Genomic DNA, 23,000 nt, shown 5'->3' on the forward strand with positions numbered 1-23,000 from the left:
TGCCTTCCAAAAGAAGCTGTGGTCAATCTATGGTTCTGTCTTAAACTGTGTTAAATGGCAAGTGATTGTGTTTTTAAAGGTCAAGTTTGTTAAATAAAATAAATCAAAAATATATGTAAAGGAGACAAAGTGGGAGCCAAAAAGAGTCCATGGTATTTTAGGTATTTGTTAATCCATCATTTTCTTCCTCATTTCAAAACTGATTTGAAGGAGTATATAAAAAGGCATGCAATTAAAACTAACTTTTAAAATCATAATAAATAATAAAAGAGTAAACGAGGGTGGAACTCTGAGGGAAACATAAATATTCATCTGACACAAGGAAAAGTCATTCTGAATAATATCTTCTTTCTGTCCTATACGTGAGAGGTTTCTTTATCCGTCATAGAGCCTTATGAATTAATTCCTAAATTTCAATATGCTAAGAAACAAAATGAAAGTCAAGGGCATCTTGCTAATCTTGCCAGAGAAACAATGTGCTGTGCTTTACTGGGACCTGTGGGCTAAACAAGGAGATACTGAATGTCAATAACAAAGAAACAATCTACATTATTACCTTACCTCCAAATCACTTTTTGAGGCAATCTCCCCAGAGCTCCTGCAAGTTTGTTAGCAATGTCTTCTGAGAGATACTTGACACCAGCTCCAAAAGACACCAAGACAAAGCCATGTTCATTAGCACCATTTACCCATCTTTGGAGATCCTGTAAATCAAAACACGGCAGTAAGTTTTACGAAGACCAATCTAGTTTGTAATTGGTGTTATTAACAGCCCAGTTAAAAAAAGAAACTTTTAAAGTAATTTTCTTAAACAATTAGAAAGTAAAGGATACATTTTCTTCTAAATAACTGCTTTTGTTTACAACATTTCATCTGATAATGCTAACCGAAATGAGGACATATAAACCACAACAAAAATAACTTAAAAAATAAGTAGCTAAAGGCTTAAAATCTCAGAAAAAGGGCAAAAATTGGAAATGATGATACATGGTCAGAAAAAAATCTGTATGCAGACACAAGCAAAAGATGTGGATTAAACATATGAAAAATCAATCATACTGGCAAAAATTTGTTAATGCACCGTTTACAAATTTCTGCCAGTATGATTGATTTGCATTGAAAATCAAATCAGTTCATTTTAAGAAATACCACCCTTACTTCATTTTATTGTATAGGCACAAGCTTGTTTTTAATGATGTCATCCCTTTGAATAAATCCTTGCCAAAGACACCCAGCTTTAGTTTCCCATAGGAAAACTAATAGAGCCAGGGCTCGTTGAGGAACACATTAATTCCATTGTAAGAATGATACACTTGCTGTCTATTGATGAGTCCTATGCCATAATGAAGTCACGAAAGCAGAAGCCTGACCCATTCTGTGTTCATAATGTGCAGAGTGAGCTGCCACAGTTATATATCATAGACCCCGCAGGTCCCTCACTCAGGAAGAATGAGTTATCGCCATGGTTGTGTCAGCCATGCTTCTGCATTTCGCACCACTTTGTAGCATAACCTTATTTGTAGCTAAGGAGTACTGTACAATAAGAAGTATCATCACGGCGAGGCATGGTGGCTCACACCTGTAATGCCAGCACTTTGGGAGGCCAAGGCAGGCGCATCACGAGGTCAGGAGATGGAGACAGTCCTGGCTAACACGGTGAAACCCCATCTCTACTAAAAATAAAAACAAATAAACAAACAAACAAAAATAGCTGGGCATGGTGGCGGGTGCCTGTAGTCTCAGCTACTGTAGGGAGGCTAAGGCAGGAGAACCAGGGAGGTGGAGCTTGCAGTGAGCCAAGATTGTGCCACTGCACTCCAGCCTGGGCGACAGAGTGAGATTCTGTCTCAAAAGAAAAAAAAAAAAGCATCGTCACAATGGCATCACTTCACAGCTTAATTAATTATTTAATGGAACATTAAGCCTAAGTTTTCCTTCCTTTCCCTTTTCTATTCATTTTATCACCTAAAGAAATTTGTATTCTCTATTGTACTCAGCAAGTGATTGACCACATTTTATGTCCCCAAAAAATTAGTGAATAGTGTCACTGCATGACCCAGAGTGATGACAGAAAGGAGGTACATCCTTCTAGCTACTGAATGAGTAAAATAGTCTACAATTATTTGGTAGGGAAGAAAATCTTACCAAAACGTTGTATTTTCCAGGAAGCTCTATTTATAAATACAGATAATCCTTGACTTTATGATGCTGTGAAAGCTATACTCCTTCAGTAGAGACTGTACTTCAAATTTTGAATTTTGATCTTTTCTAAGGCTGGTCATATGCCTGAACAGTGACAGTGAGCTGTAGCTCTTAGTAATGCAATCATGAGGGTGAATGGCCAACACACAACTGTGTACTGTCTTGGCAGATGATTTTGTCCAAGCGTAGGCTAATGGAAGTGTTCTGAGCACATTTAACGTAGGCTAGGCTATGACGTCGGTATGTTAGGTGTATTAAACACATTTTGACTTAAAATCTTTTCAACTTATGATATCCGGACAGAACCCCACTGTAAGTCAAAGAACATATGTATATAAAAGAAATACAGACTATATCAATTTTGAATTAAAACTTTTATATTCTGTTACATTTACCAAGAATATGTAAGATGCTGAAAATTTAACAGTGTTATCCATAGATTGAAAGTAATAAACAAGAGCAGAATGATTAAAAATTTTATGTACAGTCCTAAGTTAGATGTACTTAAAATCAATATAAATGCTACACAGTAAAATCGTATGAATACATATTGTATATGTAAGTACCAAATATAAGCCTTTACTGATATGTAAAATAGTAGAAAAATTTATGTTCATCATGTTTCCTTCAGGAAAAAAAAACTCAATACTTTTAGAAGACAATATTCCACTTGGCTTAGCAGGAAGAGTGGGAACCAAGGTGACATGCAAACTCCTATTTCCTGAGTTGGAGGAAAAAGGCCAGAACAGAGACAGTGAGCAAGTGGATGCCTTACTGTCCCTTGATGTAACCCCTCCCCATGATTTCTAATCTTCAGCCTAAATTCACAGAACATTTGGTGTGATGGATGCTCTATGAGAACATTGAAGGGGTTGGGTTTTGGATTTAGTTGACAAGCAGGTGATTCTGGAGTCATGAACAAATGCAAGAGCCAGATGTGGAAGCGATTTTAAATTTGCTGCTCACGGCAAAACTTTGAAATTGGAACTTCATGAAAAGTATACTGATATCTTCCGGTGGGTTGGGAGGCCTCAGGATATCTTAGCCATATATAAAAATACAGGAATTTTGGAATTTAAGACCCAGTTATAAAAGGCAAATTTATTTACTAACAGCTCTTAGAAAACAAACTTCATGGTAAATGTGTTCAACACACACACACACACACACACACACACACACACACAAATCCTAACTCCAGAAATGTAACATTTTTAGAAGTAAAAGTACTTCTGTTCCTGGTCAAATAACTTCTGCTCCTGGTCAAATAACAAATTTTAAAACTGGACTAAATAATTCTTTTATAATAGCAACAAAATCCATAAAGACCTAAGAATAAACCTAACAGAAATATACCAAATATACATGAAGAAAACATGAAAACTTTACTAAAGGACAAAGAAAGAAGGAAACCTGAATAAATGGGGACAATGGAACATGATGACAGAGACAATAAGCTATCGATTGAAGAAAAAAATACGAGGTTCTATCCCTCCTCTAGTAGCAGTCAAAGAGGGATTATAAGTCAAATTGATTTATAATTTTAAAAAGACATTTTAAAAATCAACAAAATAATTAATAGACTGACAGAAATATTTATAATACACATAACAAAGGACTAATACTAAAATAAAATAGGGGGAATAAAACCACAAACACCAGAAAACCAGAAAGCACCCAATTCACAGAAGAAAACTAAATGGTATAAACATTAAAAGAACCTTTGTTTCACATGACTAATCAGAGAAACAAATTCAAATTGTTTTCATATTGTCTATATAGTGCTCTGTCGATATGTAATATTTCATTAATATTTAATTCATTTTAAGGAATAGAACCTAGAATTTACCCTTTAAGTATTATTGTTTTGTAATTTTCTTGTACCTGTTTTTGTTTGTTTGCTGGAAGGATAAATGTCTTTTCTTAAATGGCCTCTGGGTTTACTGTTATTAGCAAGCCTTTTCTACTTCAAGATTATCTTTTAAATGGTCCATATTTTCTTTTCATAATTTTACAGTATAATTTCTTTAACGTTTTAATCTTTTAAACAATCAGCATTTATTTTGAAGGAAAGAATAACAAGGACATCCATCTTTATTTTTAACCAAATTGTTAGCCAGTCTTCTCAACATTAGTTATTTAATATCTCATCATCTCAATTATTTGAAATGCCACCCTCACAGTCTGTTTCTGAATTCTATTCTGTTCCAATGATCTATCCATCTCTGTGCCAGTGCCAAGAATTTTATTTTACATTTTTATATTTGGAATGTTAGATTTTATTACTTTTCATTTTGGGGATTCTGTTAGTTACTCTTATACTTAGTATATTTTTAAGGACTCATCTTTTTTGGTAACTCATCAATGGTCATTTACTACCAGTACCACTACTTCTTAAGTTATGAATATTTGTGTATAAGGTACAGAATAAGCCTTCCATTTCATTCAATACAGGAATTTAGAAATTGCATCGTCTTTTACAGTAGGCCAGCACTGCATGCACGTTTCTCCACTAGATGGCAGGACAGGAAAGGAGCGATGTCTGGGCTCAACCTGCTTACATGCCCAAACCCCGACTACCTATATGGGTATAGGGGAACCTACACCAAGGGGAAAAAGTGACATTTTCAAATTGAAAAGAAAATGATCACAATAAGGGACCAAATACTGAACTGGAAATCAGCAACACTCACAGGCGCTCTCCCCGCTACATTAGAATGAATAATTCCATTCCTATGCAACTTGAGTAACGGATGTCTACCTATACTTAGCTATAAAGTCTATGTTTTTTAAAAGACAACCTCACAATAAAAATAATCATTTTATCTTCTTGTAGGATTAACTCATCTGTTTTAAGTCTTTTATGGGAAAAGTTAGCATAATAAGGAAATATGGATTAATACGCATTCTATTCCCCATAATCAGATGCTATATGTTAAGTATTTGCATTTATTTTAATGATCATGATCTGGATAGACACTGATTTGTTTCTAGTATTGCCAGATTTCTTATCCTAGAGTAATTATATACCAAATGCCTTGACTGGACCACAGGAAGAATGAAGCAGTGAGGGGTGTGTTGTCCTCCCATGTCCCTCCATGTGGTGCTGTCCAGCATAAGCCGGTAAAACAGCCTAGCTCTGTGAGGCTGGAGACGGGGCAGAATAGAAGCTAAGCAATGTACCAGAGTGAGACTCGGGGAGCAACTACTCCCAAAATATAAAATTTTCATTATTTTCAGGTAATGTTTTGATATTAGGGACATCAAAGAATGGAAGATGGTGAAAAAATATTCAAAGAAGTGGAAAGCAAGATCTTGAAACTTTTAGAGAAGACAATCATTGGGTAATGCCTTCTTAAAAATATACTCTGTAATCCCAGCACTTTGGGAGGCCAAGACGGGCGGATCACGAGGTCAGGAGATCGAGACCATTCTGGCTAATACGGTGAAACCCCGTCTCTACTTAAAAATACAAAAAACTAGCCAGGCGAGGTGGCAGGCACCTGTAGTCCCAGCTACTCGGGAGGCTGAGGCAGGAGAATGGCGTAAACCCGGGAGGCGGAGTTTGCAGTGAACTGAAATCTGGCCACTGCACTCCAGCCTGGGCAACAGAACCAGACTCTGCCCCCCCCCCCAAAAAAATATATATATATATACACTCATCCCCCTATCCAAAAATAAACAAAAATTTTTTACTCATTGTGGTCAATGTAAAACATATCCCAATGCAAGAAAATCATAAGTAGCTTCTTAAAAATGAGCTTCAGAAACAATGCAAAAATAATTACAGTGCAAGCCCACCTCCATCCTTGCTATCCTGGATTATGAGGACATCAGAGTCTTTCAGACCTCTAGAGAGGATAACAGGTCTGAGGTGTGGGGACACACTAGGCTGTCATGTTTGCACTCCAGATCTCTCCTGATACCAGCCTGCAACCCAAACCCACTCCTTTCTCTCCCCCAAGAATGGGAGCCTTGAGAAGGGGCCAGCACAGTGGAGAAACCTATAACACTGCATCCTTTGTTGGCCCCATCCATTCTGAGGAAAAGAATGCCTGGACTGTGAGAGAATCCTACACAGAGATGATAATGGGAGATGAGGGGGGGTGGGTGTTGGAGTTCCTTTTCTTATTCTCAACACCAACATCAATAGGCCTCTTTTCCCATTTAATGTTTCTGATATAAAGAATGTTCTGCTTTAGTCAGGTGGGTTGCAAAGAATTTCATTCTGCTAAATTTAGTAGGTAAAATGATAGTGAACATTTTGATATAAAATGTTTTTTAAAAAAATCTTGGGATATCAAATGTGATCTCTGACTACTGCTAATATAGGTAACCAAGACTTATTAAAACAAAACAAAAAGCACTTACAATATAAAGGTCACCATTCAAAATAAAAATGCACCAATCATTGTTTTCTCTGATTTGTTTGGCAAGAGGCTTGCTTCAAACCCCAATTCCACAATTTGCTGTATGATCTTAATTATGCCACCTATTCTCTCTGAGGCCCAGCTTCCTCATCTCTAAAAATACTTACGATACTTTACAAGGACACTGCAGAGATTAAATGAGATTAAATATATAAAAGTGCTTTCTCAACTAAAAATTATGCTGTTCTTTTCCCTGGCCATGATATCTGATAAGTAATACACAGATTATGGACTGAAATGATAAACACATTGAGAAAAGGAAAAAAAAAGTTCATTCTGCAACAAGATATTTTTTCTCAGTTATATTTGTTCACTATGTTTTAGATTTTTCAGAATAAAGCTGTTTAAAATACATAAATAAGAAGTAGTACAAAAAGTGTTTACATGCAGCATCAAATCTAGTTTTCAGTTTTTCAGAAAACTCAAATGATTTCCCAGATCATCTAGAAGGGTATAAACTACAATTATCCTACAAAAGCGATAAAGATCAATGTCAAGGCAATGGTTCTATTTTTTAAATCTCAAAAGATGCCTTTAACACAGTGAAAATTCGGGAGAATGAAATAAGCAACCAGAAGGGTGTATTCATTTCCACTGAGATTCTGCAGTATCGGTTTTTCTTCATTGTGAGCTTGATTAATTTTGCCAGTACAGTTACAATTAAAATAAGTAAGCAAAATTTGAAACCCTGAGTTGACTTTGAAAAGCTAAATTTTCAAGGTTCTTAAGACCTTCAAGGAGCTGAACACAAGCAGCAGGGACATCCTGAGGATATGATGATGGCAAGGTACTGAGGAGATATGGAAAGTAACCATGAGATAGAAAAAAAAAGACAGAAATAATAAACGGAGGTGAAACTCTCACCAGAAAAAAAAAAATCACTACAGAAATGACATCTAAATCTTTCTTATGTTACAAAAGAAAACTGATGAATGGACTCGGAAACCCACCTAATTTGCTGGGTCACTATTTGATAAATGATTATTTGATAGCCATGACCAGCTGCTATGTGCCATATCTGACACTTGGGACATATCAAAACATAAATAAACAAAATGTTCTGTCTTCAGAGAGTTTATATTTTTTAATGAGGCCATACCTAAAGTAAGTAGATATGGGAAAATGAAGAGCAGATAAAGTATTGAAACCTGGCCTCACACTCATCAGGTACCAATATTTTATCTACTCTTCATTCCCCCAAATGCAGCCTGCCATTGGGTACCTGAAACTTCCTCCGCCCCCCAGCACATCAGAATTATTTACCAAGATCGCAACAAAGTATCTCCTCTATTGTTCTCCCCTGTGTGACCTGTTCTTTCAACAGGGCACCTACCACACTTCTTGTAGCATGTGAGTTTATGCACAAGACTTTTGTTCTCCTAGGTGTGAGATGTAGTAGATGCTCAATACTTATTTCTTTTAATAAATCAAGAAAGCTAACAGTAATCTAAATCTTTGAAAGGATAAACAATAAGTACACTGCTTTATTTTGCTGTTCAGTTAATTGGATACATAACACTGTCTTTTCCCTAGAAATTAAAACAAACTATTGAGCACTTTAAAGAAATGTCTCCTTTTAAAAATCAAGCTTAGCTACTAAATTATGTGACCTACATAAACAAAAGAAAGGTAGACTTGCTAGCTAATCTGTCTGCCTTCCTTCTTTCCAGAAAAAAAAAAAAAAGCAAAAAGAAAACAACCAACATTTTTTTCATGATAATCAGTATTACGCCATAAAGACAGAGATTGATGAGAAATATTTACATAGCTTCCAATTCTGATTACCAAGATAAAATCAGTAATGTGACAGTGAAGAAGTCTTGTACGTAACGCCTTAATCAAATGATCAAAGTGGACATCATCAATAACGAAGCAAATCAAAATCATGTACCAGCTAATCAGATGCCATATGCAGAATATAGCACCCCTTCTGTGATATTCCTGTAAGGATGCATAACCTGAATCCAACTACGAGGAACATATGATAAACACAAATTGAGGGACATTCTATACAACAGGCCGATATCCTTCAACAACATCACAATAATGAGAATCAAAGAAACACTGAATAAATGTTCAAGAAGAAGGAGCCTAAAGACACATAGCAAATAAAGGCCACAGATAATTCTGAACTGGATCCTTTCCTTATTAAGGACATTATTAGGGGATCTTACAAAATTTCATTGAGGTGTAAGACTTAGATGGTAGTAATATATCATTGTTCATTTCCTTATTTTGATGGTTTGTATTGCGATTATGTAGAAAAATGTCCTCAAGTGCACAAAATGTATATCAATGTTTTGGAGGGTGACAGGGTATCATATAGAAATCTTATTGTCAGATGGTTCTGCTGAAAAAGAACTTTGAACTGAGTTTGAAAATTTCCTGTAGATTTAATATTGTTTTAAAAATAATGTATTGGGGGATTGTTATATTACAAAAGAAAAATTAAATAAAAAGAATACAGCTTTCAATTTAACAATTCCACATGAGAAACATGGTTTACTATCAACAAGCATTACCATCAAGTAACAAATGCCACCACCTAGAATAAGCCCCTGGAATCAATAACCTTTGCTTCAAAACAACTTATGTGGACTTCCTTTTGTCTTTAAAAGCTTCCCCTTACTTCAGACCCCTCAGATGCATCCATGGTCTGCAACAGCATGCATATCCAGCATTGCAGACCCTTGCTATTTCCAAATAAACTGTTTTAGAGAAAAAACACACAAAACAAACAAAAACAAATATCCCAGGATTCTGGATGATGCAAACTAAATAAATAAAAGTTTATTGTGGAAAAATCTAGACAATAGATTAATTTTTATTTTTAAATTTAAACTTCCCTCCATCAATTTCAGCATCTGAATAACATAATGAGCTGCAAGTTACTTCAAACAAACAAACAAAAAACCTAGATACCGGGAATTGGTAAGTGGTCTATTTGGTAAAAACAACGTAGGGAAACATAAATTATTAGTCATACTTGAAAATTATAAAGCCATAGAAAAAGACATAGGAATTATATTATGTGTCAGACTGTATGTTCCCATGAACAGCTGAAGTAGTATTTCCAGTCCCACATGTGCTTTCAGAATGTCCCCATCAAGAGGTGCTATGTCCACACTGTATAAACTTGGGCAGCTAAGCCTTGGTTGACTCACAACTTCTCTGTTCAATTGATTACAGAAGAAATAATCCTATGTGACTTCTTAGGTTAGATCATAACAAAAGATACACTTGACACCTACTTCTCTCTCTTGCAACACTCACCCTTCCTTTCCAATCACCATGCTATATCAGTAAAGAAAGCAACATGAAGACAAGAGTAGGTGTTACAGCTAATAGCTCAACTAAGGTCTCAGCCAACAGCTAATCTTAACTGCCAAACATGAGAATGAACAAGCCTGAGGATGATTCCAGCCTCTAGCTCTCAAATGTTCTAGCTGATTCCCCAGACAGTATAGAGCACGGAAAAGTAGTTCCTGCTATTCTGTCTGAATTCTTCACCTGTAGGTATAATAGATGGTTGCTTAAACGTCACCAGGGTAGATTTTACAGCTCTAGGGACTGAAATGTCTCAATGCATCTTCATTTGGTTTCTTTCTCAAGAGTCATAAATGGATCTGAAAAACAGCACTAAGAGATCCACATGAGGTCCCTAACATTTTTTTTTCTCATAAAGATCAGGGAGAATAGAACATAACTGAATACCTACTTTGTGACTTTAAACCCATTAAGTTATCTCTTCTAAGAAAATATGAGAGTGGATAAAGTTGAGGCCCAATAATAGCAAATAACCTACTTCTAATCCAATAACCTATGGTCCTCAACAACACTTCAACAAAGAAAATGTAATACTTATTGAGTATATTTCCAAAATAATTCTGGTAGCTATATTCCCTTTTGAAGTCCACTGATATTAGCAACAAAGACAGAGAGTAGTGCAGATCTTGTTTAACCTGCACGCATATTCATTTAATCCATAATTCAATATCAGTTAACAAACTTTTACCGGTCACCTTCTATGTGCCAGGCACCAGGTGCCAGGAATATAAGAGAGCAAGATATAGTTTCCTCCTCAGAAGTTCATAGTCCATTTCAGATTCATGAGCTTTATTAACAGCACATTAATACTGCCTCTGCCCTATTTCCTAACTGAAGACTGGGGAAATAAAGAGCCTGAAAATAAATAATACACTTTCCAAAAATGCACTTACATTAAATCTCTGTAAATTATAAGCCAGTTTTATCTTGATTTCAGAGTTGAATTTCTAAAGGAACAGTTTGGTGTTAGGCAATTAAAGGTTGCACACCAACATTTCCAAACCAATTAGAAATACATTTATAATCAGTTAAATTATGCCAAAAATTCATTGGCAACTAAAGAATCCATTCTTAATGAAAATTTCTCTTTTTCTAATGTAATATTGATATTTAGCATCTCTAAATTATACATCTGTATAGAGAAACAGTAAGTGCAGGACTTGGCTAAAACAGGTCAAGTTCACATAATTTCCAGGGTAAAACACTCAAGTAGATCCTTCCAGGTCAATGACAATATCAAAGTATACTTGAGTCAGCTTCTCTCAAATGCCTAATGTAGTATATATAAAGCTAGACAAAGACCACAATATGCAATAAGGTCATATCCTATGACTATGACCTCATGGATATTTCCATTAGCTCTAGTGTTTCTATCTTATGAGCATGAACAGCATATATGTTCAAGGAAAGAGAAGTCTTTTAACTTTTATGGGGTAAGTGACTATATAGACTAGAAAACTAGGAACTGATCACCCCTTCTCCTCCATCTCACTCCCCACGTTTCATAATCTATTTCTACAACTATTCAGGAAGTAAACTCGTTTGCAACAAAGTCAATGATCCAGAAGGGTATGGGCAATGGTGCATTAATCCTGGGATGAGTGACTTGGTCATCTCAGGGAAAGCTTTTGTACCTTGGGCAGAAACATGTAGAGCCATGGTACAGTGACTGCTAGACTGTGTACTCTCCCATGTACTACCTCATATAAAAACAATTTAAAAATAAATCTTATTCTTTGCCTGCATAAACAACAAGATCAGAATAAGATAAAAATCCTAATTGGACCCAGCAAAGACTCCAACGTTAGAATAAACATCAGTTATCAAACAGAGCTATTTGGGGTTGCTATGACCCTCAGCCTCCCCTAAAGCAGCTGACCTGCCAAGAGCACTCTTTCATCTCATTATATTCTATAGAGCCAATTCTGTGGAACTAAAATTTGGATTTATGTGCTCTTCTAATCCTTCAATACCATGACTTCTTTCCATTAATACAATTTATCACTATGCTCACAGAGAAGTCTGTAATAGAAGTATATCTTTGAATAAGCAGCACAAAATGTACTTTCTCACTAGTTTCTTTTTATCTTAACTCCTAGTCCCTCTCATAAAAGTTCACTTCCCAATGCCAACCAGTTTAGTTTAAAAGTCCTATTAAAATACTCTCCATTCAATGCCAATGCTCAAGTTCTCTACACTAGCTACTCAAAAAAAAAAAAAAATACCCATGAGAAAAATCTTGAAATTTTCATTGGTCCAACTACCAGCTGACGTCCAAGGTCCTTCTGTTTCTAACTTCCTACTCTGACCAACACTACACTGTTCTACATTCCCTTAACTTATCCCACCCCTGACCACTCTGATGACTTTGTTCACTCTGATTCCGTTTGTTAGAAGTACTTCCATCTACTGAAATTCAACAAGTCCTTCAAGCTCAGCTCAAATGCTACCTTCAACAGAGCCTTCCAGGTCAATTGAAACGCCACTTACTATATCAATTCATGTCTAATTATGCCAAATTTAAGAATTTATCTTATTTGACAGTACTTTATAGCTTCTTTGGTTCTGTTCATATTTGCACATGTGATAAAATTATTTGTATACATATGTCATCTTTTTTTGCAGACTATAAATTCCTTTAATTTCAAGGCATCCAAATAGTGTATTGCCCATAATTTCTGTACACTTAATAGTCATCTGATAGCTTATATTTAATTTTAATTGTTTGCTAAATCAAATCCATAAGAAATTCAACAACTTGTAAGAGTTTATTCAATAATTCATTTGTAAATCTTTTCAGAAATCTATGCACATTTTCCCAAAATGTTATTGCTATACATGATAATTTAGGATAAAGTTACACTTCACTATTTCAGGTATATTTTGGATTGATGATTACTTCAAAAGACATTTGGAAGATACCTTAAGGTCCTGGGTACCACAAATTAATGTGCTTCTAATCCTGGGTGTCAGAGAATGACAGACTCTCTGCATATGCTTAACAGTGAGCATGTTAAACAGCGTATGAATCTAAGATATGTTTGTAACAGAGAGGGCAGGAGGAAAACCCATATCAGTGTATTTCAGCAAGAGGGCAGAAGTGGTGTATATAAGGAAAACTAGTTTGTTCTTGCTTTTAATCTTGAAATTGCCTTAAATTTCACATAAAATTAAAATGAGATGTTAGACTTCTATATTTATAAAAGAGAAACATGTCTAAAGAAAAAAGCTTAAGTAATAATTCCTAGAAAAGAACACTTGAAGTACTTGAAGTATTCCCAATTGTGGAAAAATGGAAAGAGCCAATTGTAATTTGTCAAGTCTTTTCAAGTCAAACTCTTTGCATATTTTCTTGGTGTAGTTTATTTTACTATGTAACTTCACAGGAAACTTGGTAAGAGATACTACTCACTAGAATGAAAATTGAAAAAAATGGGGAAGTAATTTTTCCCTGCTAAATTAACAGCTACAACGAAAACCTATGCTGGCAAAGATCTCAAATACCTTGTCAAGTTCTAAAAATCTGAGTCTAAGATTAGGCAATTGGAGAACACAAGTAAAGAAGGAATGCTAAGTAAAGTAGAGATCAGATCTTTCCAGGATCAATCAAGTAAGGAGTTTTTGAAAAGGCGAGTTTCAGGTAGGGAAGTCTATATTAGACACAGGAAATGGCAGGATGAAAGAGGATGTTTTGGGCAAAGGAAATGACATGTTCTATGAAAAAAAAAGGTGTTGCAGGATAGGAAAAAAACTTGCATACCTGCAGAAGCAAAACCTTTGTATGAAAAAGCAAGAAAGGAATATATCAGTGAAAGAGTAGGTGGAAAGGTTTTTGTTTGGTTGGTTTTTTGTTTTCTTTTGTTGTTTTTTTAACAAAGCCCTGAATTTATGAGTTCATTTTGGATTCCTGTAACCTGAAGACTGATTCTAATAAACTGAATATGCCACAAAATAGATAAAAAACCAATGACCAACAGTCAGAAACATCCCCAGGAAAACAATTCTAAGGAATGGGAAATCATAGTCATAATATTGGACTAAGTATCTCATAAAATATAAGAATACATATATTACACTTTAAATAAAAATTGACAAATTAACTTTAATATATTTGTTAGTTGTAGTAATAGACTGCTTCAGAAGATATGAGGTTTTAAAAAACAGCTCACACCCACTTATGGCTAGTGTTCCATTATTGGAATGCTTAGCATGTGGGAGTTATTTATGTCCTACTGCTCAAGTCATCACCAAGGTCTGATTTTCCACTCATGCAAAAATTCCAAAAATTGCAACCTCCGGTATAAATGGGTTAAATAGATACAAATGTGGAAAAATTCTTTAACAACTGCTATTTGCAAAACGTTCCAGGAGGATAACATGCAGATAAGATGCTAGGAAAAGATCTCCAAGCTGGAGCCACTGCAAAAGATTTAGCACCTGAGGAGAGGAGAATCAATGATCCTAATACACTTCAAGTCCTCAGGGTAACTGCAGAATCGCCATGTGAGCTCAGGTTGGGTAAAATCTCTGCATACCAATGAAAGTGATTAAAAAACCCACTGATCCAAAACATTGCTGCTTTTAATTAGCAGGTCACATATAATTTTATATCAATGTTTATTGAATTTAAATAATCATATATAAATCAGTATTTCTCAAAGTGGAAAAACAACAAAGCATACCAAAGAATTAATAGTATAAAGACATAAGATGAAATTTTAATTTTAATTCATAAAGTTTAAGGGTTTTTTTTAACTAATAAAACAAACACAGATAGGTCATTGTGGAAGACACTTCCTCCACTTCCCTAGTAACAACTTCCAACTTTTAGCTGGGCATACTGCAGTCAGCTAAAGGCTACATTTTCTGGTCTTAGCTGAAGGTAAGTGTGGACACATGACTAGTCAATGTTCTGGCCAATGAGATGTAACAAAAATGCACCATCTGATGGCTAGAACACAGCAGCCATCTTGACTGTGGGGTTGAGTGTGGCACAGGGGACGGTAAAGCAGAGTGTTGAAGGAGCCTGGGTCCCTACTGATTCTCAGCATTGTCATATCACCCTGGACTGCTTAACTCAGAACTTCCTTTATGTGACACAAAAATAAACTTCCACTGTGTATAGCTACTTACTTTTTTTTCAATTATGTGTGTTAAAACATAATCCTAATTTATGCAACCACAAAGAAGAATACATAACAGGAGACTTCAAATAAATCAATAAATGTTCACGCTTCTGATTGACTATAAATAAGGCTGGCCCAGTATCACTCAGATAGGCACACTGATTCCTCTCTGGTGTGAAGTTTTGAGAAGCACTGTAATGTAAATTATTAGTATAATACTAATTTCTGTGTCATTTGAGTTGCTTTAAAACTAGAATACTCTACCCACACTACACTGGCACCTCTAGTACCCTAGGGATCAGAAATTGCATATCCAATATGCAATCCAATATTATCACCAGCATCGTTAATTTTAAAGAAAAGCTAAAATTATATTGTGGTAGTAATTTATTTTCCAGTTGAAGAAACTGAAGCAAGTATTAAGTGCTAGGAAGTAATCAGAAGCAGAGTTAGAATTAAGCTCCAGTTCTATGCTGTAGTTCAGTGCCCTCCATCCTAAAATATCAGCATGGTCTTATACTCTATGAAATAATCTAGGCTATTTAAAGTCCCTCTGAAGGATAAAGTTAATAAATTGAAGCAATTTATAAGTTTTTATAAATTTGCTCAATGGTAAGAAATTATGTTGTATTATATTCCCCAAAGTTACATTTCTTTTTCTTCCCCTATATATTTGAAGGAAGGGACAAACAGTGATAAACATAAGGAAATCTTAATCAATTTTGCAACTGGTAAACACTTTGTAGTTTCTGGTCATTCTTTTCCTTCCTTTAAAAGAGTGTGTTTTATTGCAAAGGAATTAATCTACCCTAAACTCTGAAACTGAAGTTTTAAAAATATGTCAACAGCTTGTTCTTCATAAACATATTCTTATTTAATTATAATCCATGACAAAATTGAAATAAATCATATATACACCAAATCTAATATTTGTGCCATAATGGCAAGATTTAAAAAATAATGCCTTTCCCCAAAACTATTATAATACAGCCTAAACACCATATATTAAGTATCCTGAATCTGATTTGACTGAAAAAGTAAATAAATAATAGATTTTCTGTGTGTCTGACATCACATATTAATGATACTACTGAATATACATGCTCATGCTCACACCATTTACAACCCTTCCTTCCTCACCACAGACAAGAAGTGCATACTCTCCATTTCTCATATGCTTTTGAGTATTAATAAAGCACATAAATGTTATCACATACTGATCTGCTCGGAGTAAGCTCAAACATGTTGGAATGGCATTCTATCCTACACAATGAAGAGAAATAAAGGGAATCAAAACAAGGAATCTTTTATTATAGATTTGAAAAGTCAACTAGGCAAAAGACCTCAGAAGGTAGGTTGAATTAAGTGGGTTTTAGAGTCTTCAGGAAATAAGAAAATCTCTCTGGTAAACAGTACACTGAATTCATATCAACTAACCATAAAAATAAGCAAGAACACTACATTGTCCATGAACTGGAATATCTATCTATGTTCATAAAATGTCTTCCACAGTTCTGTCAATAAACAATCAAGAACAAGGACAAAGTAATAAAAGGATATAAGGGACAGAGGCATGGTGATGCCTAAGAGCCAGCAGTCTGAGTTCAAATTCTGTCTTCTGCCCCTCACTGGCTGTGTAATATTCGCAAATTCCAGTACCCTAGGGTCACTTAGCCTCCTTCGACCTCATGTTCGTCAACTGAAAATGGAGATACAAGCAGTCCTTACCTTCTAGGGATGTTATGAGGCTCGAAAGAGCTAATTCTGGTGACTCATGCCTGTAATCCCAACACTTTGGGAGGCTGCGGTGGGTGGATCATTTGAGTTCAAGAGTTCGACACCAGTCTGGCCAATGTGGTGAAACCCTACCTCTACTACAAATACAAAAAAAATTAGCTTGGCATGGGGGCAGCTGAGTAGTCCCAGCTACTCAGGAGGCTGAGGCAGGAGAATTGCTTGAAGCTGGGAGACTGAGGTTGCAGTGGGCTGAGATAGCACCACTGCACTCCAGCCTGGACGACAGAGTGAGACTTTAAAAAAAAAAAAAAAAAAAAAAGCTAATTCATGTAAATTGTTTAGAATGGTAACTAGTATGCATTCAATGAGCATTGGCTATTATTATTTAACTGTCATTGTAAGTAATGACATAAAAGAAAATCAGAAATTATTACTATAGACCCTCAGGAAGGAAGCAGTTGACATCTTTTGTAACATCTCAGGCAATACCACTGGAGACTACTTACAAATTAAAGCTACAGTTGATATATTTTATAAAATCTCTACAGGTGTCAATATGACTTTCTAAAAAGAATAAATTATTTAACACTGAAATTGTCAATCTGTTTCTAGTTGCGTATACTTCTACAAACAGAATCAAACTGCTTTAGAATGAAGAGTTCAGACTAAATCCCAGTGATGGTAACACGCTTCTTTCCCTACATGAATAGTCATGGTTCTGAATTCCAAAAGATTTAGTTCTGTCTCAGTCTCTGAAACTTCACAAAAGCCTGTCCCCAATGATTGTGGAAGTGCATTTCTGCAATACTGTGACTCCAACATGAAGGTGGCAGTGGCCTCAACAATTTGACCAAATTGAAACAAAAAATATTGTCATTTCTAGGCATATCAAAAAACACTACATCATATTCATGAATTATCAGCATCACATAGCATGGAAATCTATTTCAAGAGACTAGCCAAGATGCTTTCTCATCTCTGGTTTTGTGAGCGAATTAGACCTAATGCCCTATCCAAGGTTTCCATTGTGTTCAATGAATTAACTTCCCTTGAATGCATCTGGAAATGGTACTACCTCTGTGTCATCTTTAGGAGAACTGAGAAAACAGTCATTCAGATCGTTTTTTGCAGGGTTTAATTCTCCTATGAAACCCCAGTTGTGAAATGCTACTTCTGGAAAATAATTTTTTCATTAAAACAGAAATTACGTCCATGATACTCTTGATGATTATTATCATAATGACAACTTCACTATTTATCACATTGTTTCTATGACATTGAGGCTGAAGTGTTTTATTATGCATATTATATATATATATACACACACAGATATATGTATGTGTATATGGATATATATATATATGTGTTCATCTGATATACCTTAAATTAGCAGCTTTTTTCACAGTGAATTTCAAACAAATAAATAGCTAATGTTGCTCTTTTGTTCAAATAAGGATATCTGATTCAGGGTTCTTTTAATTAGCAATGAAAGTAAATGTATAATTTTTTTTTTCCCTGAAAGGCACTTTTGTTTTGTCACTAATCAATCCTCTGGAAGTTTTTCTTTAATTATCATATCACATGTAAGTCTTGCAAAACAGTATATTTAAGTATATCCCCTGAGCTAATTCACTTTGAAAGATCAATCAATAGATACTCTGCAGTATTTCTTATTACATATACTACATAATATGGAAAAAGATATTGTGTCTCTGTGCAGTATCTATTTAATTGCTTACATCTGACTTCCCGCTTAAAAATGTACATTATTGTTTCATTCTCTCTTCTGTCTCTCCAACCTAGACAAGCTCTATCTCATAGTGTGCACTCAATAAACATTTGCTAAATCAACAGTATCCTGAAATGTGTAAAATCTCCCTATTTCACTAATCTATCCCTATACAAATCAGATAAATAGAAGCCGTATATGTGTGTCATATCAAGGCACAAATCTAACAAATCTAGCCTTTGTGAAATTGTCGTTTCCCAGATGACAAGTCACCTTAAGGTCATTGGTATATATTCGATGACCACTTCTTTAGTATAAGCAGGTTTTTCTATGATGACCATAAGAGAATTTTCCTTATTGTCTCTATTTCTCTTTTCATCTTGTATAAAATATTAGAAATTTTAGTACACAGTTACCATTTGTGGTCTTTTTCTAACAATGTGACATATAAGCACAAAAATATTACGTGTAATATGGCATGATGAAAAAAATTTAATCATGCTGTTTTTGAGAGATCCAGAAAACAGGAAAATACTACTCATCTTCCAATACTTTTGTTTTAATGGTTTAGTCTGTTTTAAAGCCAAATTAACTCTATAGTGTCCAAAAACAGTGGTTAGAAATACAGGCATTCAAAAAGACCTGAGCTTGATATCTTGCTATGTGACTTGAATGAAGTTACTCATCTTCTCTTACCTGATAAGGAAAATTAGGTTGTCAATACTTCTTACACTTCACAGGATATTATGAGGATAAAATGAAATAATGCATATAAAGAACTCAATAATACACCTCCTCATGGTAAGCACTCACCAACCAATCACCACTGGGATTGTTTCAAAGGGAACCTGGTAGTGAAACTCTTGATGCTTATCCTCATTCAAGAAATTTTCCCATGGCTTGCTAACAACTTTTAACCAATATTTGGATTTGTTAATTTTTTTGCTCATTGAATGTTCTTCACCATAAACACAGCCTGAATTCCCCCTCAAAGTTTCCTTATATTTTTCAAACCTTGAAGATGGTTAGGAAGTCTATCTGTGAATTGCATATGTAGAGTGTTATAATTAATTGTAGTATAAGAATATAGTAGAATTAATTACAGTCGAAGAAGCTGAAAGTAGCTTCAAGGAGCTAATAACCAGATTAGGAATATTAAGACACAAAGATTTGAATGTATAACTACATGTGAAAGTAGTGCCTAAGAATTATAACTTAAGAGACAAGTGGACCACTTTCAGCTGCAGAGGGACCATGCAGAGATTCATGTTGACAACTCCATGCTCAACACACCCTGCAGATATGAGGCACTCAATGAGCATTAACTGAAAGAGATGAAGGCTAGGTGGGATTTTAATAAGCATAAACCAAGGGATAGAACATTTTAGGCGGCAAAAGGCTTGAAAATGCACAGATCACAAATTATAAATTGTATTAATTCATCCATTCAGTGTATGTTTATGAAAGGACTACAATATACCAGGCTCAGGGAGACAAAGATGATAAAATAAGTGCCTACCTCAAGAGGTCTAAATGAGGGGCCACGAACTCATCCCAGTCCAAGGAGGGAAAGGCGAGTAAAATAATCATTGCAATTCAATGTGATATGCTAAAATAGGTTATAGGATTCAGAAAAAAAAACCAAAACCAAAAACAACAACAACAACAACAACAACAAAATCAAAGGGTCCAGGAAGCTTTCCAAATTAAGTGATGTTAAAAATGGGAAACAGATCAGTTTACCTGAAGTGAATAACTGTGAGGCATAAAATGAGAAGGATACCAATGAACAGGTAGGTCTGACTGCCAGTATCTGATATTCCTCATCTGGTTATTAGCTCCTTAAAGCTACTTTCAGCTTCTTCTATTATAATTAATTCACTATATTCTTCTGCTATAATAAATTATAACACTCTACACATGCAATTCACAGACAGACAGACTTCCTAACCATCTTCAAGGTTTGAAATATATAAAGAAACTTTGAGGGGGAATTCAGGCTGTGTTTAACATTATTTACACATGGGGTCCCAAAAGAATATTTCTCAAGAGAGAAATGACATAACAAGTGCTGTGTTATCTGCAGATTATTCAGTCATTGTTTTCAGTGTAGATTAGATTCAGAGAAGAAAGGCACCGTGGCTGAAGGGTAAAACCTGGAAAACAGGTTAGTAAGCACTGCAATTGTTCACATGTGAGGTCACAGCAATTTCCAGAAAACGGGAGTGGAAATAAAATGGAACAGAAAAATATAGATGACATTTCTAAGGAGGAACGACCAGTATTTGTTGAGACCAGAAAGAAAGAAGCACTGAGAGTTTGAGAAATGTGTATTTCATTTTTGATGTATTGTGCATTTTAAGAGATCTAAATAGAATATTAAAAAATAATGCCTATGTCAGCCAAAGTGATTCCTTTCTCTAACTTTTATGTAATATGCTTAAAGTCTTAGTTTTTCCACCACCTGAGAAACTGACATAAAAATTACAAATGCATTTATTTGTCCAACAGATTCACTGAGTACCTACTGTGTATAATGCCAAATACATACTATGCTCAGCACTATCAGAAGGAAATACAGTTGGAGTGATTTATCTTTTGTTTGTGAAATATGATCTAAAACAATGCCCTGAAGTTATTTAAAGGCTAACTAGCATTAGCTTCACTCAGAAAAATGTGATAATATATTTTTTCTAATCCCCACAAGTTGCTCTTTATCAGTACCAAATGGAAAAGTACAAAACAGTAACAACTTCTCCTGGTTACTATATGGCTCAGTGGTATTTTTTAAAGGATATTTCTATTCCTGCCTAAGTGTCCCAACTATAATTCAAGTGGCTTAATGGGGTGCATTATCATTCCCCAAACCTGTGTAATTATTAAAATTTAAACTTCTGTTTATAGTATTTTTTTCTGTTCTCCTGAATATGAGTGCCTAATTACCTAGAAACCACTGCCATTGACCCGCATCCAGACATTGTTTTTATAACTTAATATAAACAAAAAAGTCAGAGAGTATGTGACTGCGCATATTAAGTCCTGGGCACTACTTTCTTTTTTTTTTTTTTTTTACCTTGGACCTTCACCTACAATTATACAAACTAAAAAACATTAAAATAATAAGAATCAAAAAAGCCTCTGTTCTTCTTTCAAATATCTAAAAAAAGCTATTTCTCATTGTGGACAAAAATAATCCTTTAAAGGAGTAGTTGTTTCTAATTTTGTTCTGATTGAGGTATGACACTAATCAGAGATCACATAGCTGATCTCAGAGACCCATGGATAATAATTCACAAAATAAAAATACCATATTCTGCATTAAAAAGAATTTTTCTAAAATATTATCATTAAACAATTCCACCCTATTTATTTTCTATCACTTTCCCCTTAAGGGCCTTTAAAACAACAATTTTTTTGAAATACATTTTTCTCATATACCAAAAGAAAGCCAAATGATAAGCAAACAAATCCTATTACTTACAAACTAAAACAGCTACAAAAGAGAAAGACGAAATAAATAAAATGAGCTTTTATTTACTGCAGTGATGAGTGCTAGTTTATTCAGCTGTCCATGCTGGGTGATTCAATATACAGCTGCTCATTCAAGTGAAAATATAGGAGGAGGATTCAAGAAGCAAAATAGTCACAGCCTGAGAAGTTGGTAAAAAAAATATCAGGTTTATCTAAGCAGTCTCATATTGGACGAATATATCAAGAAAACTCTACCCCCCAAAATTGAAATCACATGTTAATCTTGCTACAAACTAAGAAATAGCTACTGCTCATTGAGGGCCTAATATGTGTTGAGCATGGCAGAAAATGGTGCTTTACTCACTTTATTATCCCATTTAAACTGCAAAACATCACTATAAAATAGATCATTTCCCTTAAAAATGAGAAGAGAAGACTCAGAAAGTCCCACTATCTCAAAGATACAAATCGCTTAAAAAATAAAAAGTGAACACAGGTTAATATACATTGAAAAAGTTCATGATCTTTCAGTCACACGTTGCTGCATTTGACCTTACAATTCTATTACATACAAAAGGGTCCTGTTAACAATTTTAACAAAAGGAGGCTGTTACTCAAGCATCTAGGTAGCACTAATTCCCATCTCAACTACTTTAGGATAATAAGCCCCCTTTCCTCTTTTTATTGATATTTATTTATATCCCTTTAATGTAAATTTCCAACTTAAAAACTATTGAATGTCAACTTGTAACATCTCAAATTCACTTTTAAAACTATCAGTCACGTTGATTTTATTTTCAGTACAGAGATATATGAAAAAATATAACGTTTACTAACTTTTCCTTTGTCTGTCAAAGTGTAAAAGGAAATGAGAAGATTAATTCAGGCAATAAAAATATTTTGATCTTATAATTTATTCAAGTTTGTTTCTATTTCAGGTTCCAAAAATCTATTTTTTTTTCTGTTCCATTTTTCTCT

At 34.7% G+C, this 23,000-nt stretch overlaps 1 protein-coding gene across 10 annotated transcripts in view; it reads right to left on the minus strand.

Annotated features, from left to right (window-relative positions):
• The window catches only part of LOC105486216 (UDP glycosyltransferase 8), a 115,095-nt gene that overhangs the window by 44,512 nt on the left and 47,583 nt on the right, over window positions 1-23,000 (minus strand). For all 10 annotated transcript variants that reach the window (XR_011621074.1, XM_071093111.1, XM_071093112.1 and 7 more), the window contains exon 3: window positions 562-704. Coding sequence is in view for 9 of the 10 variants with exons in the window: in XM_071093111.1 (XP_070949212.1) it covers window positions 562-704 (143 nt within the window). In the remaining variant the exon portion in view is untranslated. The remainder of the gene's footprint in view (window positions 1-561; window positions 705-23,000) is intronic.

This window comes from Macaca nemestrina, chromosome 3 (assembly GCF_043159975.1).
Source record: "Macaca nemestrina isolate mMacNem1 chromosome 3, mMacNem.hap1, whole genome shotgun sequence".
Lineage (NCBI taxonomy): Eukaryota > Metazoa > Chordata > Mammalia > Primates > Cercopithecidae > Macaca > Macaca nemestrina.